At 49.1% G+C, this 26236-nt stretch overlaps 2 protein-coding genes across 2 annotated transcripts in view; one reads left to right on the top strand and one right to left on the bottom strand.

Moving 5' to 3' along the window:
• Positions 1 to 26236, bottom strand: part of LOC138666455 (zinc finger protein 665-like) — a 309850-nt gene that overhangs the window by 55084 nt on the left and 228530 nt on the right. The window lies entirely within an intron of this gene.
• The window catches only part of LOC138666952 (oocyte zinc finger protein XlCOF22-like), a 61863-nt gene continuing 49989 nt past the window's right edge, over positions 14363 to 26236 (top strand). The window contains exon 1 of the mRNA XM_069755156.1: positions 14363 to 14416. Within this exon, the coding sequence (XP_069611257.1) occupies positions 14390 to 14416 (27 nt within the window). The 5' untranslated portion in view covers positions 14363 to 14389. The remainder of the gene's footprint in view (positions 14417 to 26236) is intronic.

The following is a 26236-nucleotide window of genomic DNA, read 5'->3' as shown; positions in this document are numbered from 1 at the left end:
AATCCCTGAATAGCTTTCACTGTGCATAAAATCCCGAACTTCGGCAGGCGTAACCCCACCCACCTGAGCAAAACTCCACCCACTCATCTATTTCATTGGTTCCTAGCAAGTGGGCAGAGTTTCTGTGGTAGGTGGGCGTGGTTTCGGGCGCCTGAACACACATGCAATGGGGATCCATTTAGGATCAAAAAAGAGCCGTTTTGTGAGCCGAAAGCCGACTCTTTTTGGTGAGCGGAGCCATGAGGGCTGGATTACCAAAAAGAGCCGGACTGCCCATCACTACAGTGTCCGCTCTCTTCAGGTCCTCTGACACTCTGCACTGTCTGCTGTCTGGGACAAACTAACTACTTTCCCTCCAAACCCAGAATATATCATGACCAGTCCTCCATAGTACACGTCTGCACAAGGTAAGATTACTTTGCGCAAGTGTGTACCACGGAGGACAGAGAATGAACTTCAATCCAATATTGCGGCCAGCATGCAGCCAGCAGGTAAGGAAAGGGTGAATCAAACACCCGAAAACTCCGCCCATATGACCCAAAACCAGTCCCGCCAAATTCAGGTGACAGAGTCCCTTTAAGAAGCAACACCAGCAAATGAGCTGAATGGCTGAACTGTGCGCACAGGACCTGTGATGAGGTCACAGGAGGGGAGGAGTCAGGGGTCACATGATCAGGGGCCTCAGTGTATGCAGGACTCTGCTGTGCTGGTTGTCATGGTGCTGGATGAGGGGAAGTTTATGTGTGGGGTCAGGAGGGGTTTACAGTGTGGATGTAGCAGAGCCGTGTGTGTAGGAGGTGTACAGAGCAGAGCAGCGCGTGTACAATGTGTACAGAGCGGAGCCGCATGTGTACGAAGTATACGGAGGAGAGCCGTGTGTACGAGTTGTGCAGAGTGGAGCCGTGTGTATTTGAGGTGTACAGAGCAGAGCCATGTGTGTGTACGAGGTGTACGAAGCGGAGTCGTATGTGTACATGGTGTAGGAGCAGAGCCATGTGTGTACGAGGTGTACAAAGTGGAGCCGTGTGTTTACAAGGTGTACAGAGTGGAGCTGCTCGTATACGGAGTGGAGCCACTTGTGTACAGAACGGAGCCGCACGTGTATGAGATGTACGGAGCTGAGCCGTGTATGCAAGGTGTACGAAGCGGAGCCACGTGTGTACGAGGTTGTGGAGCTGCATGTGTACGAGGTGTACGGAGCGGAGCCATGTGTGTACGAGATGTACGGAGCGGAGCCATGTGTGTACGAGATGTACAGAGAGAAATCGCGTGTACGCAGCAGAGAGGCGTGTGTGTACGAGGTGTACGAAGAGGAGTCGCATGTGTACGAAGCGGAGAGGTGTGTGTGTACGAGGTGGAGCCGTGTGTGTACGAGGTGGAGCCGTGTGTGTACAAGGTGTACGGAGCGGAGCCGTATGTGTACGAGGTGTACGAAGAGGAGACGCGTGTGTAAGAGGTGTACAGAGCGGAGCTGCGTGTGTACAGAGTAACATCAAAAACCACAAGAACAAAAGCAGTCAAAAGGTCCAGTTATATGCAAATTATCAAAAAGTCTTTATTAGAAAGTATAGGTGAACAGACAGCAGGGAATGGATTCCCCATGATAGCCTCAACACATATAGATAGGGCACAGGTAGGTGTGCAACAGAGTATCCAATGCAAGGTATAATATGCCACCCATTAAGAACACATATAAAACAGTCAAGTGACATGAATCACCATGAAGCATAAATATTTGGATAGTACATACCCGTAGCCGGAAATAATGGTCACTGAGCACTCCCTATCGCGCCCACCCCGACGCGATAGGAGAAAGGCATCCGCCGAAACGCGCGTCGGGGTGGGCGCGATAGGGAGTGCTCAGTGACCATTATTTCCGGCTACGGGTATGTACCATCCAAATATTTATGCTTCATGGTGATTCATGTCACTTGACTGTTTTATATGTGTTCTTAATGGGTGGTATATTATACCTTGCATTGGATACTCTGTTGCACACCTACCTGTGCCCTATCTATATGTGTTGAGGCTATCATGGGGAATCCATTCCCTGCTGTCTGTTCACCTATACTTTCTAATAAAGACTTTTTGATAATTTGCATATAACTGGACCTTTTGACTGCTTTTGTTCTTGTGGTTTTTGATGTTATTCTGAGTTGCAGTCTGTCCACTATAGTCTTAGGCTAGGGTCACATTGCGTTAGTGCAATCCGTTTAGCGCTAGCGCAATGTTTTTAAAGGGTCGCGTTTCGGGGTCGCGTTAACGTCCCCGCTCTCGCAGATCCCCGATCTGCGAGAGCGGGGAACGGACCTCGGGCGCGCCGCGGACGCTGCAAGCAGCGTCCGAGGCGCGCTACAAAAGACCGGCGCGTCGCTAGCGCGTGCCGAAAATGACACGCGCTAGCAATGCGCTGGTACATTGCGGGCAATGGGAGCGCTAACGGACGCGTTGCATGGCGTTAATTTCGTCGTGCAACGCTGTCCGTTAGCGCTCTGACCAAAACGCAATGTGACCCCAGCCTTATTCAGTGCCAGGTCCTACGATTTATGATAATTCTTATTGACTATAGGCGCTGGTATGTTTTCTCTTTTTTATTATTGGTGTGTACAGAGTGTATGGAGCAGAACGTATATAACATGTGAACATGGTGACGTTTCGGTGTAATGACCTTTCTCAGACACTCGCTGTATGGGGGCGCTGTGGGCAGGAATATCTTATCGGATGCTGCACAATTTATAAAGCAATTTCTGGAGAATGAGGCGACCCCCAGAATGTGGCAGGAGATCTCGCTTCCGCGGCTCCAGAGGGAAGAATCACTGTTTGGTTTCTGGATTGTACATTTGTCTGGAATAATGTGCAGCTGTCAGAACAGTGACCCCCCCACCCCAGTGTGACCCCATTTCAGATCAACAGTCCTCAGCATATCCATCTGGGTGTGGGGGGCGTTTTTTTTCCCACCAATAGGCCGGTGTCACACCTACCGTATAAAAATACGGTCCGTTTTTTGTGGTCGTAATACGCAGAAATGTTTCCTGAACAGTGATCCGCATGTCATCCGTAGGCAAGGTGTGGCTGCGCATTTTGCGCATGTAATCCTCCGTATGGCATCCGTACAGCATTTTTTTCTCGGATCCTTCCAAAATGGACATTTAACGGTTTTGAGGCCTGAAAATAATTAAACTCATCATCAGCAACCCTATTTTTATTGCCTCTACAACAGGTGGCACGCTCCAATCTGGCCATTTTGTTGCTGTGCTTGTGTTGTGTATTGGTGGTTTGTTGGCAACGTGTCAGACAGACTTAGGTTCACCCCAACTGAGCATGTCCTATACAACTGGGTTTTGTCACGCCGCGTTGGGCAGCCATCATCTGATGGTGCTGAAGGTGTGTTGGGCAATGTGGGTAGGCTTAGACCACGTGATCCCTCAGCGTCGTCCGCTCTCCGGACTGAAAGTACGTGATATTTTCACTAATTATTTTGTGACACCTCAGTGTGCTACTCCCTGGCAAGAGCATGCTGTATCTATGTTGTAATTTTAAAATGTTTGTGTATATACTTTTTTTTATCATTTAAGCTGTTGTGTGCGCTAATTTTCTTTAGCTTATAGATGTTTTTGTTTCTATTTTTTTTATCTTGTAGTAATTATTTAAATAATAGACAAAACTTGGCATTTTTATATTTTTAATAATGCCAAAAGAGAAATATTTTAAATTCAAACCATATTTCAGTCATATGGCTTTTGTGGCCTGAGAAATTTGGCCATAAACTTTTTTCAAATTTTGTTAAACAAAACAATCAAACAATCATAAATTTGCTATTGCAAAATCAGATACAAAATACATTACAGATTTTGGAACGTTGGTGGAGGTGATGGCGGGAGTACAGCCCTTCTTTCTTGCTGGCTTTGGTGTCCACCTTGGCCTTCACCCTGTGTGGGTGCATAATCTTGGCCATGATGTATGTTGTGGCCAGGGTCAGATTGGTGAGCGGAAAAGTGTCCACAGGGATAATTTACATTATACTCCTGGTGATTCTGGAAGCCACGTGACTCATACCCACCAATATGGCCATGTCGTCAAAAGCCAGGATAGGGACCAGCCTCCAACACTGGGTCTGTACAAGTGGCCATATTGGACAGGTGGGTTGTAGGATGCCATTTGAGCCTGTTGTGGCCAAGGTTGGTTTGGGGGAGGAATGGGTTGAGATGTAGGCACCCGTGGAGTAGGGGCCTCAGATCCATATTGCCCATGCACTTCTGGGTTGGTGTTAACTCGGAGCAGTTTACGGGGTGACAGCTGCCACCTCTCAGAACTCAAATACCTCATATGGGGTATTGTGGGGTGTGAATGCATCAATGAGGATCAATGAGCTTCACCTGACGGGGTAGGGGACAGAGGTACCGGGTCAGACTGTGGGAATATGCCTCCTCACCCTCATCCTGGGCAGCCCTGGACAGATAATTCAGCACCCCGGTGTCAACATGCCTACTTGTATCAGAGGCAGGGATCTCTCGCCTTCATCACTCATCCGTATTTCTCTCTAGTGTGACGCCGGCCTTACATCATAGATCTTTATATTTCTGGGTCAGGGAAAAATTATTTTTTTCCACTAAATTATTTTAGATCAAAATTTTTCAATTTCACAGAGTAAAATGGAGCCACAATTTACACAGAAATTTGTCCCCAAACCCGAGGTCAGAAATGACTGCACACGGCCGGGCTCCAATGGGGAGAGTCAATGTTTTGCTTTTGGAGCAGTAATTTGGCAGTCCTCACTTGTGGGGGTTAATTGCAAAGCCCCCGAGGTGTGTGAAGACATATATAACCCCCTAAAGTGACCCCATTTCGGACCCTGTACCCACCAGGGAAGTTATCTCAGGGTTTAATGGCCATTTTTATCCCACAGGTGTCACTGATTTCTTTATCACTGAGTTGTGAAGATAATATTACATTTGGTCTGAGGCGCAGCGAGGGGTTCAGCTCAGGGGGAAACATCTGAGTGGGCTCCTAACCAGGTGTCACGGTGGTACCTCACCTGCCCTCTCAGCGCCTCCCTACTCACTATGGTCACCGCACGGCTTCTCAGCATGTTGCTTGCTTTAGGGGGATTGGCCAGTCTCTACAGGAATATAACCCTGCTGTGTCCTTCAGAGATTAGGCTCCCAGCCCATCCCGTGCCGGCAGGTCCTATATTAGGCAGCTCCACCCACTGCTCTGCTGAATGTTGGTTCCTAGGCAGCTCACTCTGCTTGTGTCCAGGTTGTGTTGCCTGTTGTACCATACACTTATGTCTCTGACTCTTCCATCAGCTGCTCCAGTCCTGGGGACTTCCTTGTAGTAGTACCTGGTGTCTACCAGCTGTCCAGCCTGTCCTCTCCACCAGTGGCTCTCGTGAAGACCGGGTGGACACCTACTTACACCCCTCCAGGGTAAGCCCGGCCCATTGTGTAGTGGGTCGACATCCACCAGTGTTACACCAACTAACTTCACACCTCCCAACTTTTGAAGCATAGATCATGAGGTGCACATAGCGCAGATTTTGGTCTCGCCCCAATCCACGCACATTTACCACTTCTTTCTGCCCTGACAGGAGGAGTTGTCAGAGGGGCGCTGGTAGAGAGGGAAATGCAGCAGACACCTGAGGCTGCAGGGTGGAGAGCACAGCAGAGTCCTGCATACACTGAGGCAGTGATGTGTCGTTCGTGTACGAGCCGACACAAAGAGCCTGCTCCCTGCTGTGAACGAAAGGACTCGGCTCTACAGGGTGAGTGAGCCGAGTCTTTTTTTTTTTCTTGGCTGCAGCTTATCAGATTCAGCTAGTGAAGTGACTGTGACTCATGTGGGAGGAGCAGTGAGCAGAGAGGCAGCTGTGGACTGTGAACCCTTAAGTGCCCCCAGACTGCAAGGATTAGTGTTACACCATCCTTTAGTTGTTGGAGTCAGGATTTGAGCTACCTAAAGGTACCGTCACACTTAGCGACGCTGCAGCGATACCGACAACGATCCGGATCGCTGCAGCGTCGCTGTTTGGTCGCTGGAGAGCTGTCACACAGACCGCTCTCCAGCGACCAACGATGCCGGTAACCAGGGTAAACATCGGGTAACTAAGCGCAGGGCCGCGCTTAGTAACCCGATGTTTACCCTGGTTACCATCCTAAAAGTAAAAAAAAACAAACACTACATACTTACCTACAGCCGTCTGTCCTCCAGCGCTGTGCTCTGCTCTCCTCCTGTACTGTCTGTGTGAGCACAGCGGCCGGAAAGCAGAGCGGTGACGTCACCGCTCTGCTTTCCGGCAGACCGACGCTTACAGCCAGTACAGGAGGAGAGCAGAGCACAGCGCCAGGGACAGACGGCTGTAGGTAAGTATGTAGTGTTTGTTTTTTTTTACTTTTAGGATGGTAACCAGGGTAAACATCGGGTAACTAAGCGCAGCCCTGCGCTTAGTTACCCGATGTTTACCCTGGTTACCAGCGAAGACATCGCTGAATCGGTGTCACACACGCCGATTCAGCGATGTCTGCGGGGAGTCCAGCGACCAAATAAAGTTCTGGACTTTCTTCCCCGACCAGCGACAGCACAGCAGGGGCCTGATCGCTGCTGCCTGTCACACTGGACGATATCGCTAGCGAGGACGCTGCAATGTCACGGATCGCTAGCGATATCGTCTAGTGTGACGGTACCTTTAGTCCCAAATAAAGATATACTTTACTGGCCTCATCCATGGCATTATATAATGTGTGGAGACCTCAATGCAAGAACAGGGAGAGAGAGAGACTTCCTGACCACGGATGGAAACATCTACATACTTGGAGCAGAGAATGACGGCCAAGACCCTGTACACACTGAGAGAAACAGCTATGACAGTACAGTCAACAAAAGTGGCAGAAAGCTCCTGAACGTATGTAAAAGTTTAGGACTTCATATCCTTAATGGACGAAGCAAGGGTGACTCCTTAGGAAGGTATACACTAAACTCCCATGTAGGGAGGAGTGTAGTTGATTACGCCATTACAGATCTGAACCTGGCAGATGTCAGCACCTTCATAGTCACCCCACAAACGCTCCTGTCAGACCACAGCCAACTTCTTCTGTACATGAAATCTACAGAGAAACCATCCACTCAGAAGCCACAGCAGAGCGGCCTCTTCACCCGGCCTCCATCCTATAAATGGTCCAAAATGTCGGCACTAAAGTATAAAGAAGCTTCCAGCAGACCTGAAATACAGCGGATGCTCCACCACTTCTACAACCTCGAGTACATGCCAAACCAAGAGGGAGTGAGCCAAGCAGCAAAGGACCTCAACAATATATTCTACGCAATGGCCAGACTGTCCAACCTTAAAAAAGTCGACTACAAGAGACCAAAAGAAACACAGGTCAATGGCTGGTTTGACAGAGAATGTAAAGCTGTACGGAAGACCCTGAGAACAGCCTCCAACAAGAAACACAGAGACCCCAACCACCTGGGTCTGAGGGAAGCCTATGACTCCATACAAAAGCAGTACAAAAGCATCCTCAGGAGGAAGAAGCAGAGTTACATCTCTACCAAGCTCAATCAACTCCAAGACGCCCTCCAAGACAACTCCTTCTGGGAACTATGGAACCACATGGGCACCAAAGACAAGAAAAACAACAACCATATCCAAAATGGCAACCTCTGGCTCCAATACTTCAGAGACCTCTATAAAGACATTCCAAAGGAAGGACTAAGCCAAGAACAGGAAAACATAATGGCGAAACTAAAAGCAATGGAGGAAAAAATCAAAAACTTCCAAAACCCGGTGGATACATCTATAACACTACAGGAAGTAACCGAGAGACTCTCCTCCATAAGATGTAGAAAAGCCGGTGGCCTGGATGGAATCCTACCAGAAATGCTGAAGTACAGCCCACCAGAAATACAGGCTGCAATGGTTAAACTCTTCAATATTGTACTGAGTGCCGGCTACTTCCCTCGTACCTGGAACCAAGGCCTCATCACACCCATCCACAAGAGTGGGGACAGGTATGACCCAGCCAACTACAGAGGCATATGCGTCAGCAGCAACCTGGGAAAACTGTTCAACAGTATCCTGAACAAGAGGATCCTCACCTTCCTCACCGAGCACAACGTCCTCAGCAAGAGCCAAGCAGGGTTCATGCCGAACCACCGCACCACTGACCACATCTATACTCTGCACAGCCTCATTCAGAGACACGTCTACAATACAAAAAATGGGAAGATATACGCCTGCTTTGTGGACTTTAAAAAGGCCTTTGATTCAGTGTGGCACCCGGGCTTATTCCTGAAACTGCTGGAGAGTGGAATAGGAGGAAAGACCTACGATGTCATCAAAAGCTCCTACACCGAGAACCGCTGTAGCGTGAGTGTGAACGGCAAAAGAATGGCTTATTTCCAGCAGAGCCGCGGAGTCAGACAAGGCTGCAGCCTAAGTCCAACGCTCTTCAACATCTACATCAACGAGCTGGCTACCGCCCTGGAATCCTCCTCAGCACCAGGTCTCACCCTCCACGACGCTCAGGTGAAATTCCTGCTGTACGCAGATGACCTGCTGCTGCTGTCACCAACCGAGAAAGGCCTCCAGGACAACCTGAAAATCCTAGAGAAATTCAGCTCCACCTGGGCTCTACCGATCAACCTAAAGAAAACCAACACCATGGTGTTCCAGAGGAGAAAGAGAAGATCAGACCAACACCCATCTGTAACAACTCTGCTGGCATCACGGCATGGCCTCACATCTCTCACACAATCTTACCCACTGCTCCAGGCCATGATGTGGTTTCTGTTTCATGCCAGCTCCATGTTCTGTGTCTCTGCTCTGTGCATGCTTCTTGGCTATGTGTATAGGAGGCCGGCGCCTGAACTCTCTGGTTCTTATAGGAATCAGGTGCATCTGTCTAATCAGTTCCTGACCAATTACAAAGAGGCCTCCTGTATATAGTGCAGCTCCACCCTGTGGTCTGGGCCTGTGCAACTTACTCCCTCAGTCAGTTCTTAGCTGCTGAGGTGCCAGGTCCTGTCTCGGTTACTCTTTCTTGTCTGCCACCCAGGGGGGCGTTGTACCCTGGTCTTGCTCTGTGTAGCCACCCAGTGGGGCTTCATACCCTGGCTTGTGTCTATGTCTCTTTGTCTTGTCTCGTTCCTGACTCTGTCTTAGTCTAGTCCTATTCCTCTGTCTGTTTATATCTGTCTTGGTTTGCCTTTTCTGCTCTGTTCGTCACTGTCTGTGGCTCTGCTTCTCTTTGCTCTGCACTCTGACCTTACTTTACACTCTGTGGCTCTGCTTCTCTTTGCTCTGCACTCTGACCTTGCTTTACACTCTGTGGCTTTGCTCTGTGGCTCCGCTCTTTGCGGTTCTACCTGGCTCCGCTCTTTGCGGTTCTACCTGGCTCCGCCTCCTGCGTTTCTGCACTTGGCTCCGTCTCCACTCTTGGCTCCGCCTCCAGCATCTCCGCTCTTGGCTCCGCCTCCAGCGTCTCCGCTCTTGGCTCCGCCTCCAGCGTCTCCGCTCTTGGCTCCGCCTCCAGCGTCTCTGCTCTTGGCTCCGCCTCCAGCGTCTCCGCTCTTGGCTCCGCCTCCAGCGTCTCCGCTCTTGGCTCCGCCTCCAGCGTCTCCGCTCTTGGCTCCGCCTCCAGCGTCTCTGCTCTTGGCTCTGCCTTCTCCTTCTCTTCTCTTAGTTCCACCTTCTACTGGTACTCAGCCTCCTGCGTTTCTGTTCTTGGTTCTAGCTCTTGTGCTTTCGCTCTGCATCTGTTCTTGCGGTCTTTCTCTACTTGTTACTTAGTCCTCCTGTCTGAATAGGTTCCTACCTGTTTCACATACCTGCCTGCAGACCGGTCCCTACCGGTTCTTCCTATGTTCCAGCCCTACCCGCCTGCCTACCAGAGAGCCAGCCGTGTCCGCCTGCCCGCCAGTGTCTGTTGTACCCGTCTGCCTGCCTGTGTCCCAGCCGTGCCCGCCTGTCAGCCAGAGTGCCAGCCGTGCCCGCTCCGTTCCTTAGTGGGATCAGCAGCCACAGCCAGACATCACCCTGGAGTGGCACCTGGTAGTTTCCTATTGCACAAGTCTGACCTCACCATCAGAGGCTCCAGCGAACACCTAGGAAGCTACTTAGTTACGCCCCTTCCAGGGAAGTTTGGTCTGTGGTCCAGTGGGGCCACACCCCCGTATGCCCGCGCCAACCAGTCAGGACGCGTGCGTGACACCATCATTTATCCTCAACAACTGCGACCTCACAGGAACGGACAAATATACCTACTTGGGCCTAGAGATTCACCGGTCAGGGAGCTTCAAACAAGCCATAGAGACCCTGAAAGACAAGGCCTGCAAAACCTTCTATGCCATCCGAAGGACACTCTACCATCTGAAGCCACCAGTGAGGGTCTGGCTAAAAATCTTCGACTCCATCATCGCCCCAATCCTCCTGTATGGCAGCAAAGTCTGGGGTCCTCACACCTACCCAGACTGGTCAAGGTGGGATTCCAGCCCAACAGAAATATTCCACCTGGAATTCTGCAAGCACCTTCTCCAGGTCCATCGGAGCACCTCCAACAGTGCTTGTCGGGCTGAGCTGGGCAGATTCCCTCTACACCTAACAGTTCTAAAGAGGGCGCTGTCATTCCGGGCTCACCTGCATAGGAGCAATCCAAGCTCCCATCACCATAAAGCCCTGATACATGTAGGTGAAACAGAAAAACCAGAACCCTCGGAACAGCCCAGCCAAACCCAACCGGACCAGAACACCAATCACAACAACCTGACAAAAGCCGGAATTAGGAAGATGGCAGATGAAGGCCAGGAGAGGTATGTCAGTGACTGGAAGAATGATATCATCAGCTCACAGAAACTGACCATGTACCGGAGCCTACAGAGAGACTACAGACTGGCCCCATATCTGGAGAAACTCCCAGACCCCAGAGACCGCCAGATCCTGAGCCGATATAGACTCAGTGCCCACAGTCTGGCCATCGAATGTGGCCGACACAGGCAGAGCTACAAGCCCAGGGAGGAAAGACTGTGCCAACACTGTGACCAGGAGGCCATAGAGGACGAAACCCACTTCCTGCTACACTGCTCCAAATACTCAGCAGTGAGGGACACTCACTTCAGGAGACTCTCACATCTCTTCCCAGACTTCATCACCATGAAGGAGGAAGAGAAAACATATATCCTGCTGGGAGAAGAAGAGAGAGAAGTGGAGATAGCAGCGCGGTATGTGAGCGAATGTCATAGACTGCGAGAAAGAGAACTATGATGCCATGGACTATAGCTCCCACAATGGATCTGCCCCATCCACCTCCCCTATGCCATCGACTATAGCCCCCACAATGGACCTGCCCCATCCACCTCCCCTATGCCATGGACTATAGCCCCCACCCTGGATCTGCCCCCATCCACCTTCCCTACAGCTCCTACCCAACATCCCCACAGTCCCTATCCCTATTGCCTTTATACACTTGCTTTGGCAAAACTGATATATATATATATATAGCGACTCAGCATACTGGCCTCATGCATGGCATATACATATATATATGTATAGGCCAGGGGAGGACACATACTGAAGAGGGCCCCCGTGCAAGAAGCCTTCCAGGCCCCCCCATACCGCAACATATAATGCTCCATACAATTCATTATTGAATATCACCCCATAGATGCTCCCTATAAAGCTGTGCCACCACATATAATGCTCCGTACAATTCATTATTGAATATTGCCCCATAGATGCTCCATATAAAGCTGTGCCGCCACATATAATGCTCCATACAATTCATTATTGAATATTGCCCCATAGATGCTCCATATAAAGCTGTGCCGCCACATATAATGCTCCATACAATTCATTATTACCCCATAGATGCTATGGAGCATCTATGGGGTAATAATGAATTGTATGGAGCATTATATGTGGCGGCACAGCTTTATATGGAGTCCATATGAAGCTGTGCCGCCACACATAATGCTCCATACAATTCATTATGGCCCCATAGATGCTCCATATAACGCTGTGTCACATATAAATGCTGCAGCTGCAATAAAAAAAAAAATGACATACTCACCTCTCGTCTCTGCCCGCTGGTCCTCAGCGTCCCGTCTCTCCGCACTGACTGGTTCAGGCAGAGGGCGGCGCGCACACTATATGCATCATCGAGCCCTCTGACCTGAACAGTCACAGCAGAGGACGCGGAAGATGGAGCGGCGCCCGGCGTGTGGAACGTGGACAGATAAATATGATACTCACCTGCTCCCGTCTCCTTCTCCCGGACTGTGGACAGATGGTCTCCGCAGACACCGGGCACGGCAGCTTCTTCACCAGCAGTCACTGGGTACCGCGGCGCGCATTACAGGATCCACGCAGTGTATGTGTATCACAACAATGCCATGTATGTCCGTCACCGTCGGGGGCCCCCTCCCGCTCTGGGCCCCGTGCAGTGACAATGCCATGTATGTCCGTCGCCGTCGGGGTTCCCCTCCCGCTCTGGGCCCGATGCGGTTGCACCGGTTGAACCGGCGGTATGTCCGCCCCTGGTATAGGCGGAGGGACTCAGATTGTTTGGTATCATAGTATTAGTCAGGACTGAGGAGGATTCAGGACAGGAACATACAGGGAGGAGGATGGACGATGTCGGTTGTTGCTGCTGAGGGTAATATAAAGTGATTTTAGGCAGAACCTGTGGTGAGATCTAGCACAGCTCCAATCATTATATAGCGTTACGCTGGTTTCACACGTGCATATTTCGCATTGCGTGTGACAATGGCTGCACACGGATCCGTTTTCATCTCCATTGACTTTCAATGGTGACAGATGGGTCCTGCGTGTGCATCCAGTTGTCACCGGTTTCCCACAGATCCGTGTGTCTCCATATTTTATCAGACGCAGAAAAATGCAACTTATTGCAGCTTTGTGTCATCTGAAAAACAGGCAGGCACAGGGACACGCACGGGCCGTGGCTACATGTCTGGAATTACCATGGAGCACGGATCCGTTATGCAGGACTGAACATGCTCGGAAGCAAGGGATGTGCTGTATGGGAAAGTGATGGCCCTGTATGGGAACAGTATGCAGACATAATGGAGACTATGCATGCTGTGCAGTGAGCGGCTTGTGCCCTATGTTTTAGCGTGCTAATGGTAATAACAAGGATTGGGGGCCTGTATATAACATGGGGGCACCTGGTTAGGGGCTGCACGGGTGGCTCTGCGTTCACACTAGCGCTTTGGTACGGTGCGTTGTGATGTGGAGCAATCCTGATTCAGATTGCATCTCTATACTTAACATAGAGAAGCATGGACCTGCGTCTGCATCAGGATCAAGATGCATCAGGATGTGTCATGTGCTCCCAAAACGCAGCTTGTTGCGAATTTTGGGTGTTAAAAAATCTGCAGACATCCTGGTACGTGGCAGCGCATTCAAAAAACATCTGATTGTCAATGTAGATGCCCCCGAATCAGGATGCTGCGTCCAATCTGCATGCGAATTTCATGCTGCGCAGGCTCCGAGCCTAATTTTTATTTTCTTTCACTTTCACCAGTGCTGGTAACATGCCTTTATTTTAATGAATTATAATCTCATACAGCGCCAGTACATCACAGCACTTACTAAATTAGAAAGGACAGGTACAAAAAATGCAGCATATTAGAAAGTAATACATAAGACTACAACCGAGTAGCAGGGGCCTGTTCACAAGAGCGAACAATCTGAGGAAACAGCAATACTAAAAACAGTCTGTACTGCTTCACTAGATCCGTATACAGGGGTATAATGAGGCTGTCACTGTGCAGGCAAAGACCGGGAGCGAGGACGGTTAAAAATGGGTTTTTATTTTGAAAAAGAGCCGGTTCACGAGCCGAAAGAGCCGGATCACCAAAAAGAGCTGGACTGCCCATCACTACGTGACTGAGGCCATAACCATAGAATAAAAGGAAAAAAGATGCAGCGCTCACCTGTAAGCTTCTTCAAAATGTGTCCTTCTACGGGTCCAAGCGCGTAGCGCGAAACGGCCGTAGTCCGGTCTCTTCTCACTCCCGCTCCCTCACAGACCCCTGCGAATGCCGTTTGACACTCTGTAAGGCTTGTATCGCGGAATAAAGGACACATTTTGAAGAAGCTTATGGGTGAGTGCTGCATCTTTTTTCCTTTTATTCTATGTTTATGGACTAGTTCTGATGTATGCACAGCACCACCCACAACTCATACAAAGGAGACCTCACCCATCCTGCTGAAGCAGATCATTTAGGCAGACTTCCGATTGCGGTTCAGTGTATCTCTGTGCCGGTCATTCTTCTTTTTTCTTGACCACTACACTGAGGCCCCTGATCATGTGACCCCTGACTCCTCCCCTCCTGTGACCTCATCACAGGTCCTGTGCGCACAGAAAAGCAATATATGTGGAGTGAGGCTCTGCGGGCTGAGGTAAGTGCTGGAGATTCCCCATTACTGAGGGGGGACATTAACCCCTTCAGCACTGAGACTCTTTTGGGGTCTCTGTGTGGTGTGAGCAGTGATGTGGAGCTTACTCTTCGCCATGTGGCTTTTTTTTGCCTTCCTCTGGATTAACATTTTAGGGCATGTTAGGTTAGTCTATGGGTGAACTAGATGGACTTATAGTCTTCCTTCAACCTTAATAACTATGTTACTATGTTACACAGGCGTAGCTGGGGTTTTGGGTTCAGGGGGTGAAGCTTCTGAGTGGCCCCTAACCAGGTAACCTTGATTACAACTCAGTGACGCCCCCTAAGGCCGGGATCACACACATGAGATACGGCCGAGTCTCGTATAGTAATCCCCGGCCCTAACGCCTGCACTCCGGAGCGGAGCGTGCGGCTCCATGTATTGCTATGCGGCCGCACGCTCCGGAGTGCAGGCGGCAGGGCCGGGGATGTGAGACTCGGCCGTATCTCGCATGTGTGTGATCCCAGCCTAATACTGGAGGAGAACCTCAGCAGATGACCGCGCTGTTACTGAAGATAATCTCTATATAAAGACCAACATGGATATTACCGCCATATGGTCAGTGGTAGATACCAGCCCTACAGCACATATATGAGATCACAGCACAGTTATAGATGGTGACTTACCACTGATGTTCTTTTTGATCGGACTCGCCTGCAGAGAATACAACAAAGACACATTTCACTTCTCATATTCCAGCCCCATCACCATCTATTCCCAACCAGCACAATCTCCTCATCCTGCTGATACCCCAATACTGAGCCGCTGCTGCCGTATGTGTCCTTATTACTGCACCTAATGCCCCAATACTGAGCCACTGCTGCCGTATGTGTCCTTATTACTGCACCTAATGCCCCAATACTGAGCCACTGCTGCCGTATGTGTCCTTATTACTGCACCTAATGCCCCAATACTGAGCCACTGCTGCCGTATGTGTCCTTATTACTGCACCTAATGCCCCAATACTGAGCCACTGCTGCCGTATGTGTCCTTATTACTGCACCTAATGCCCCAATACTGAGCCACTGCTGCCGTATGTGTCCTTATTACTGCACCTAATGCCCCAATACTGAGCCACTGCTGCCGTATGTGTCCTTATTACTGCACCTAATGCCCCAATACTGAGCCACTGCTGCCGTATGTGTCCTTATTACTGCCCCTGATGCCCCAATACTGAGCCACTGCTGCCGTATGTGTCCCTATTACTGCACCTGATACCCCAATACTGAGCCGCTGCTGCCGTATGTGTCCCTATTACTGCACCTGATGCCCCAATACTGAGCCGCTGCTGGCGTATGCAGGGCTGCCACTAGAAATTTCGGGGCCCCATACTGGCAAAATTTTCGGGGCCCCCTTGAGACTCCGCCCAGGCTCCACCCCAGCCCCGCCTCCAGGCTCCACCCCTCGAACTGTCCACAGTCCCACCGCCATCTCTTGGAAAATCTCCACTTCTCACCTATCACACATTAACAGTTCCCATCACCAGATCACACATATAGCCAGCAGCTTTTGTTTTGGCCAAAAGATTTTTTAAGCCGCCACCAGAACACGGTAGACACTTTTGGCCGTGCCCTACTCTACTGTAGCCCATGTGTTCCTGTTTCCATAATTGTTCTCTTGTTTACAAGACTGGGGAGTTCCACCACTCCTCTTGGGCTATCTGCACAAAAGCTGTTCTACCCTGTATGCACACATGGATTTTTCCTCTCTGAACCCTGTTCACACAGGTTATATACAGATGATCAGGTTTTTAAATACATCAGATAGGGATTGCATACATTAGTTAGGACTGCTCTGATAAGGGTATACCGTGAAGATTGGTAGAGCAGCTTAGTATACATTTTTTGCAAAAAACGTATCAACCAAATACCCTGTTTTTTACATCTTTTACTAGCACTTGCGGATTACTGCAACATTTTTTCAAACTGAGTGTTTTTGGTTTTACTATTCTCTTTTGTGTCTTCTTCTTCTTCCTACTCTACTGTAACCTACTAAATATTTGTTAAAATATGCAATACAATTTAGGTATATTTTTATTTATTTTTCAATTTTTAAAATGACCTATAATACTACATACAAGGAACAAATACCACAGCACTATGACCAGATGACATATTACCACCACAGTGACCGAATAATATCAAACACAAGGAACAAATACCACAACACCATGACCAGACCGCATATTACCACCACATAGTGACTGAATACTACAATACTGATCAGTAATAAAAAAAAAAAAAAACACAATACTATCACCATCAGTGCCATTATACACAGGAGATCTGTAATTAGTAAGCAGTGTCTACAGGTAATACAGTGATCACCGGTGACATTATACACAGGAGCTCTGTATATAGTATACAGTGTATAGTGTCAGTGTATAGTTAACACTGACTCACCAGTGACGTCTCTAGGTGAAGTCCTTCATCTTTCATCCAGCACAGACCGCCATCATTTCTTCCAGCCAGCCAGGACTCGTCTCTGCAGAAATAACACAGTTATCTTGAGTTCCACTTGCAGAATACATTACTTAATTTTCACAGCCTCTACATTACACCACATAAAGAAGGTGACATAGTATCACTCTGCACAGTAACAGGACCTCCCCCCATTTAAAACAGTATACTCAAAAAATAAAATAAATACATCACTGCAATAATAATATCCCTTAATTAGCCCCTATGGTAATATTCGCCATCCTAGCCCCCGTGTGTCTCATTGCAGGCTCCAGCCATATGTTCTCCCATCCTGCCCTCATGAGTATCCATTCTGCCCCATATGATCTCCCCATCCTGCCCCATCTGTCTCCATCGTATCCATCCTGCCCCCTCTGCGTCCAGCGCACTCTGCCCCCTCTGCGTCCAGCGCACTCTGCCCCCTCTGCGTCCAGCGCACTCTGCCCCCTCTGCGTCCAGCGCACTCTGCCCCCTCTGCGTCCAGCCCACTCTGCCCCCTCTGCGTCCAGCCCACTCTGCCCCCTCTGCGTCCAGCCCACTCTGCCCCCTCTGCGTCCAGCACACTCTGCCCCCTCTGCGTCCAGCACACTCTGCCCCCTCTGCGTCCAGCACACTCTGCCCCCTCTGCGTCCAGCACACTCTGCCCCCTCTGCGTCCAGCACACTCTGCCCCCTCTGCGTCCAGCACACTCTGCCCCCTCTGCGTCCAGCACACTCTGCCCCCTCTGCGTCCAGCACACTCTGCCCCCTCTGCGTCCAGCACACTCTGCCCCCTCTGCGTCCAGCACACTCTGCCCTCTCTGCGTCCAGCACTCTGCCCCCTCTGCGTCCAGCACACTCTGCCCCCTCTGCGTCCAGCACACTCTGCCCCCTCTGCGTCCAGCACACTCTGCCCCCTCTGCGTCCAGCACACTCTGCCCCCTCTGCGTCCAGCACACTCTGCCCCCTCTGCGTCCAGCACACTCTGCCCCCTCTGCGTCCAGCACACTCTGCCCCCTCTGCGTCCAGCACACTCTGCCCCCTCTGCGTCCAGCACACTCTGCCCCCTCTGCGTCCAGCACACTCTGCCCCCTCTGCGTCCAGCACACTCTGCCCCCTCTGCGTCCAGCACACTCTGCCCCCTCTGCGTCCAGCACACTCTGCCCCCTCTGCGTCCAGCACACTCTGCCCCCTCTGCGTCCAGCACACTCTGCCCCCTCTGCGTCCAGCACACTCTGCCCCCTCTGCGTCCAGCACACTCTGCCCCCTCTGCGTCCAGCACACTCTGCCCCAGTGTTCTTCCCTGGGCCCCCGGATCGCCGCTCTCAAGAAAAAAAAAAAAAAAAGTTCTTCTTACCTGCCGCGGTCCTGCGGTGGGCGAAGTCTCCACGCAGCTGCAGCGTGCATGCACTCGCCGGCGACTGACAATGATGTCAGACGCCGGCGACATGCACGCACGGTGCGGCTGACGTCAGCGCCTGCCAGCCTCAGATTGGCTGGCGGCGCCGCGGCTTTTAACTATTGACGTGCGGGCCCGCGCCCGCACGTCAATAGCTTTAAACAGCTGCAGCGTCGGCGCTAAGGGCCCGGTTCAGCCTGCGGCTGCCGGTAGGGGCCCGGTGAGCAGATAAGACGGGGCCCGATGCGGGCCCCCTCTGCTCACCGGGCCCCATACGCCAGTCACGGCCGTCATGCCCTGATGGCGGCCCTGGGCGTATGTGTCCTTATTACTGCACCTAATACCCTAATACTGAGCCACTGCTGCCTTATGTCCCTATTACTGCCCCTGATGCCCCAATACTGAGCCGCTGCTGCCGTATGTGTCCCTATTACTGCCCCTGATGCCCCAATACTGAGCCGCTGCTGGCGTATGTGTCCTTATTACTGCACCTGATACCCAATACTGAGCAGCTGCTGCCATATGTGTCCCTATTACTGCACCTGCTGTGTGGTTCTCTATGCCTTCTAAATTCTAAAGCAACCCTCTAGAATATAGTAATGCCAGGTGCAAGTGCCCTAGAAAGCATTCAGATTTTTCCTCCTAGAAAGTACGGTAATAATTCCCCCTGTGTACCCCTTTGACAGTCACAGTAACCTGAGTTCCCCTATAATAATAAGTGCCCACTTTACAGTTTATAATGTCCCGAGACTCCCCCCTGTACAGCTCCCCTATGCAAAGTGTGATGCTCTCTTATACACAGTATAATGCCCCCTCACTGTATATATACTGACCCCTTAGTGTCCCCCAAACGGTTTGATAGCTCCAACAGTGTATCTCCACACTGTATGATGGCCCAAAGACATACTGATAGGTAATTTAGATTGTGAGCCCCATCGGGGACAGTGATGATAATGTGTGCAAAACTGTAAAGCACTGCGGAGTATGTTAGCGCTATATAAAAATAAAGATTATTTATTATTATGGCCCCCTAGATAGCCTCCATATAGTATAATGCACCAGATAATCCTCAATATAGTCCTAAATATAGTGTAATGCACTCCCCATAAGCAGACTCTATAGTATAATGCAGTCCTTAAAGGGAACCTGTCAACAGTTTTGGCCTATATAAGTTACTGCCATCACCTTTCAGGGCTGATATACAGCATTCTATAATGCTGTATATCTGCCCCCAACCCGACCTGTAAGAGAAGAAAAAGACCTTTTATTATAATCACCTGTAGGGCAGCCCAGTCTTAGGGATGTCGCAGGTCAAAGAGCCCCGGCATCTGCGCACTGCAGTACTTTGCTCTGCCCTCAACAGGGCAGATAAGTACTCCTGCGCAGGAGCGCGATGTTGGGGAGCCTGTGTGGATGAAGCAGTGATGCATCATCCACATGAAGCAAGCAGGAGGACGGTGATCATAAGAAGATGGGAGGCGCTGGGCCAAGAAGAGCGACACCCCTCGGACGAGACTGCCCCATAGGTGAGTATAATAAAAGTTATTTTTCTTCTCTTACAGGTTGGGTTAGGGGCTATACAGCATTATGAAATGCTGTAGATAAGCCCTGAAAGGTGATGGCCGTAATTCTTATCGGCCAAACCTGGTGACAGGTTCCCTTTAATATAATGCACCCCCATAGGCTGCTTCTATAATATATTGCAACCCCAAATATAATGCACCTCCATAGGCATCCTCTATAGCATTTTGCAGCCCCTAATAATAATAATAATAATAATAATTTTTATTTATATAGCGCCAACATATTCCGCAGCGCTTTACAAATTATAGAGGGGACTTGCACAGACAATAGACATTACAGCATAACAGAAATACAGTTCAAAACAGATACCAGGAGGAATGAGGGCCCTGCTCGCAAGCTTACAAACTATGAGGAAAAGGGGAGACACGAGAGATGGATGGTAACAATTGCTTTAGTTATTCGGACCAGCCATAGTGTAAGGCTCGGGTGTTCATGTAAAGCTGCATGAACCAGTTAACTGCCTAAGTATGTAACAGTACAGACACAGAGGGCTATTAACTGCATAAAGTGAATGAGAACATTCATTTTTTATTTATTTATTTATTTTTAAATAGGCCACACAGGGATTGTTACGTTAATGCGTTGAGGCGGTAGGCCAGTCTGAACAAATGAGTTTTTAGGGCACGCTTAAAACTGTGGGGATTGGGGATTAATCGCATTAACCTAGGTAGTGCATTCCAAAGAATCGGCGCAGCACGTGTAAAGTCTTGGAGACGGGAGTGGGAGGTTCTGATTATTGAGGATGCTAACCTGAGGTCATTAGCGGAGCGGAGGGCATGGGTAGGGTGGTAGACTGAGACCAGAGAGGAGATGTAGGGTGGTGCTGAGCCATGGAGTGCTTTGTGGATGAGGGTAATAGTTTTGTACTGGATTCTGGAGTGGATGGGTAGCCAGTGTAATGACTGGCACAAGGTAGAGGCATCGGTGTAACGGTTGGTGAGGAATATGATCCTGGCAGCAGCATTCAGGACAGATTGGAGCGGGGAGAGTTTGGTAAAAGGTAGGCCGATTAGTAGAGTGTTACAATAGTCCAGACGAGAATGAATAAGTGAAGCAGTAAGAGTTTTTGCAGAGTCGAAAGTAAGAAAAAGGCGAATTCTAGAAATGTTTTTGAGATGCAGATAAGAAGAGCGAGCCAGTGATCGGATGTGGGGGGTGAATGAAAGGTCAGAATCAAGGATGACCCCAAGGCAGCAGGCATGTTGCTTTGGAGTAATGGTGGAACCGCACACGGAGATGGCAATGTCAGGCAAAGGTAGGTTAGTAGAAGGAGAGAACACGAGGAGTTCAGTTTTTGACAGGTTTAGTTTCAGATAGAGGGAGGACATGATGTTAGAGACAGCGGTAAGACAATCACTGGTGTTTTCTAATAAGGCAGGCGAGATATCAGGAGCAGAAGTGTGTAATTGGGTGTCGTCAGCATAGAGATGGTACTGGAAACCAAATCTACTGATTGTTTGTCCAATAGGGGCAGTATACAACGAGAAGAGGAGGGGGCCTAGGACTGATCCTTGAGGAACCCCAACAGTAAGGGGAAGGTGAGATTCACCCCTATAGGCAGCCTCTATAGCATAATGCACCCCCATTGGCAGCCTCTATAGTATAATGCAGCCCCTAATGCACCTTTATAGGAAGCCTCTATAGCATAATTCAGCCCCTAATATACAGCACCCAATAGACAACGTCTATAGCATAATTCAGCCCCTAATATAATGCACCCCATAGGCAGCCTCTATAGCATAATGCAGCCTTTAATATAAAGCACCTCCCATAGACAGCCTCTATAGCATTATACAGCCCCTAATATAATGCACCCCCATAGGAAGCCTCTATAGCATAATTCAGCCCCTAATATAATGCACTCCCATAGGCAGCCTCTATAACATAATGCAGCCTTTAATATAATGCACCCCATAGGCAGCCTCTATAGCATAATGCAGCCCCTAATATAATGCACCCCCATAGGCAGCCTCTATAACATAATGCAGCCCCCAATATAACGCACCCCCATAGGCAGCCTCTATAGCATAATGCAGCCCCTAATATAATGCTCCACTATAGGCAGCCTCTATAGTATAATTCAGCCCCCAATATAATGCACCTCCATAGGCAGCCTCTATATCATAATTCTGCCACTAATATAGGGCAGCCCCCATAGGCAGCCTCTATAGCATAATTCAGCCCCTACTATAATGCACCCCCATATGCAGCCAATATAGTATAATTCAGCCCCTAATATAATGCACCCCCATAGGCAGCCTCTATATCATAATTCAGCCCCCATAGGCAGCCTCTATAGCATAATTCAGCCCCTAATACAATGCACCCTCATATGCAGCCTCTAGAGTATAATTCAGCCCCTAATATAATGCACCATCATAGGCAGCCTCTATAGCATAATTCAGCCCCTAATATAGTTCACTCCTATAGGCAGCCTCTATAGCATAATTTAGCTCCCAATATAATGCACCCCCCATAGGCAGCCTCTATAGTATAATGCAGCCCTTGATATAATGCACCCCCATAGGCAGCCTCTATAGCATAATTCAGCCCCTAATATAATGCACCCCCATAGGCAGCCTCTATTGTATAATTCAGCCCCTAATATAATGCACCCCCATAGGCAGCCTCTATAGTATAATGCAGCCCTTAATAAAATGCACCCCCATAGGCAGCCTCAATAATATAATGCAACCTTTAATATAATGCACCCCTATTGGCAGCCTCTATAGCATAATGCAGCCCCTAATATAAAGCACCCCCATAGGCAGCCTCTATAGCAGTGTTCCCCAACTCCGGTCCCCAACAGGTCATGTATTCAGGATTTCCTTAGTATTGCCCAGGTGATGGATTTCTTGCCTTTCCAGGTAATGCAATTATCACCTGTGCAATACTAAGGAGATCCTGAAAACATGACCTGTTGATGTCTCTTGAGGACCGGAGTTGGGCAACACTGCTCTATAGCATAATTCAGCCCCTAATATAATGCACCCCCATAGGCAGCCTCTATAGCATAATGCAGCCTTTAATATAAAGCACCCCCATAGGCGGCCTCTATAGTATAATGCAGCCCCCCATAGGCAGCCTCTATAGCATAATTCAGCCCCTAATATAATGCACCCCCATAGGCAGCCTCTATAGCATAATGCAGCCTTTAATATAAAGCACCCCCATAGGCAGCCTCTATAGTATAATGCAGCCCCCCATAGGCAGCCTCTATAGCATAATTCAGCCCCTAATATAATGCACCTCCATAGGCAGCCTCTATAGTATAATTCAGCCCCTAATATAATGCACCCCCATAGGCAGCCTCTATAGTATAATGCAGCCATTAATATATTGCACCCCCATAGTCAGCCTCTATAGCATAAAGCGGCCCCTAATATAATGCACCCCCATAGGCAGCCTCTATAGTATAATTCAGCCCCTAATATTATGCGCCCCCATAGGCAGCCTTTACATAATTCAGCCACTAATATAATGCACCCCATAGGTAGACTCTATAGCATAATGCAGCCCCTAATATAGTGCACCCCATAGGCAGCCTCTATAGCATAATTCAGCCTCTAACATAATGCACCCCCGTTGGCAGCCTCTATTGTTGTGAATTCTGTGGCTGAATTCACTCCTGTGGTCACAAGTGGTACTGCAGCTTCTGAGCTTCCTCCCTCAGGTGTTCTGGTGAGCTCGTTAACTGCTTCATTACTTAACTCCGCCTGATGCTGCTATCCTTGCTCCTTGTCAATGTTTCAGTGTTGGATCTGAGCTTCTCCTGATTGTTCCTGTGACCTGCTGCTCTGTATAGCTAAGTGCTTTTTGCTTTTTTGTTGCTTTTTTTCTGTCCAGCTTGTCTTTTGTTTTGCTGGAAGCTCTGAGACGCAAAGGGTGTACCGCCGTGCCGTTAGTTCGGCACGGTGGTTTTTTTTTTGCCCCTTTGCGTGGTTTTGCTTTAGGGTTTTTTGTAGACTGCAAAGTTCGCTTTACTGTCCTCGCTCTGTCCTAGAATATCGGGCCCCACTTTGCTGAATCTATTTCATCCCTACGTTTTGTCTTTTCATCTTACTCACAGTCATTATATGTGGGGGGCTGCCTTTTCCTTTGGGGAATTTCTCTGGGGCAAGTCAGGCCTATTTTTCTATCTTCAGGCTAGCTAGTTTCTTAGGCTGTGCCGAGTTGCCTAGGTAGTTGTTAGGCGCAATCCACAGCCGCTTTTAGTTGTGTTTAGGATAGGATCAGGTGTGCAGTCTACAGAGTTTCCACGTCTCAGAGCTCGTTCTTGTATTTTTGGGTATTTGTCAGATCACTGTGTGCGCTCTGATCGCTAAGCACACTGTGTTTCTGGATTGCCTTCATAACACCTGTCATTAGCAAACATATCAGTACAAGGAGCCAAACTAATGATTCTCAATAGAGGGAAAGAAAAAGTTCTGACATCATTTTTTTTTTTTTTTCTACTCTGTGTTTTTTTTTCCCCTAGACATTTGGGTGATTCTGGACACAGGTGTGGACATGGATATTCAGGGTCTGTGCTCTTCAATGGATAATCTCGTTATAAATGTACAAAAAATTCAAGATACTATTGATCAGAAATCTATGTTAGAACCAAGAATTCCTATTCCTGATTTGTTTTTTGGAGATAGAACTAAGTTTCTAAGTTTCAAAAATAATTGTAAGCTATTTCTGGCCTTGAAACCTCATTCTTCTGGTAATCCTATTCAACAGGTTTTGATTATTATTTCTTTTTTGCGCGGCGACCCTCAAGACTGGGCATTTTCTCTTGCGCCAGGAGACCCTGCATTGAGTAGTGTCGATGCGTTTTTCCTGGCGCTCGGATTGCTGTACGATGAGCCTAATTCAGTGGATCAGGCTGAGAAAAATTTGCTGGCTTTGTGCCAGGGTCAGGATGATATAGAAGTATATTGTCAGAAATTTAGGAAATGGTCAGTACTCACTCAGTGGAATGAATCTGCGCTGGCAGCTTTGTTCAGAAAGGGTCTCTCTGAGGCTCTTAAGGATGTCATGGTGGGATTTCCTATGCCTGCTGGTTTGAATGAGTCTTTGTCTTTGGCCATTCAGATCGGTCGACGCTTGCGCGAGCGTAAATCTGTGCACCATTTGGCGGTACTGCCTGAGGTTAAACCTGAGCCTATGCAGTGCGATAGGACTATGACTAGAGTTGAACGGCAGGAATACAGACGTCTGAATGGTCTGTGTTTCTACTGTGGTGATTCCACTCATGCTATTTCTGATTGTCCTAAGCGCACTAAGCGGTCCGCTAGGTCTGCCGTCATTGGTACTGTACAGTCCAAATTCCTTCTGTCCATTACCTTGATATGCTCTTTGTCGTCGTTTTCTGTCATGGCGTTTGTGGATTCGGGCGCTGCCCTGAATCTGATGGATTTGGATTATGCTAAACGTTGTGGGTTTTTCTTGGAGCCTTTGCGGTGTCCTATTCCATTGAGAGGAATTGATGCTACACCTTTGGCCAAGAATAAACCTCAATACTGGGCCCAGCTGACCATGTGCATGGCTCCTGCACATCAGGAAGTTATTCGCTTTCTGGTGTTGCATAATCTGCATGATGTGGTCGTGTTGGGGTTGCCATGGCTACAAACCCATAATCCAGTATTGGATTGGAATTCCATGTCGGTATCCAGCTGGGGTTGTCAGGGGGTACATGGTGATGTTCCATTTTTGTCGATTTCGTCTTCCACCCCTTCTGAGGTCCCAGAGTTCTTGTCTGATTATCAGGATGTATTTGAAGAGCCCAAGTCCGATGCTCTACCTCCGCATAGGGATTGTGATTGTGCTATCAATTTGATTCCTGGTAGTAAATTCCCTAAAGGTCGATTATTTAATTTATCCGTGCCCGAACACGCCGCTATGCGCAGTTATGTGAAGGAATCCCTGGAGAAGGGACATATTCGCCCATCGTCATCACCACTGGGAGCAGGGTTCTTCTTTGTAGCCAAGAAGGATGGTTCGCTGAGACCGTGTATTGATTACCGCCTTCTTAATAAGATCACTGTTAAATTTCAGTATCCCTTGCCATTGTTATCTGACTTGTTTGCTCGGATTAAGGGGGCTAGTTGGTTCACTAAAGGTACCGTCACACTAGACGATATCGCTAGCGATCCGTGATGTTGCAGCGTCCTGGCTAGCGATATCGTCCAGTGTGACAGGCAGCAGCGATCAGGCCCCTGCTGTGCTGTCGCTGGTCGGGGAAGAAAGTCCAGAACTTTATTTGGTCGCTGGACTCCCCGTAGACATCGCTGAATCGGCGTGTGTGACACCGATTCAGCGATGTCTTCACTGGTAACCAGGGTAAACATCGGGTAACTAAGCGCAGGGCCGCGCTTAG

This window comes from Ranitomeya imitator, chromosome 2, assembly GCF_032444005.1.
Source record: "Ranitomeya imitator isolate aRanImi1 chromosome 2, aRanImi1.pri, whole genome shotgun sequence".
In the NCBI taxonomy this organism is placed as follows: Eukaryota; Metazoa; Chordata; class Amphibia; order Anura; family Dendrobatidae; genus Ranitomeya; species Ranitomeya imitator.
The sequence above is the reverse complement of the archived record's forward strand: the minus strand, read 5'-3'. Positions and strand labels throughout refer to the sequence as shown.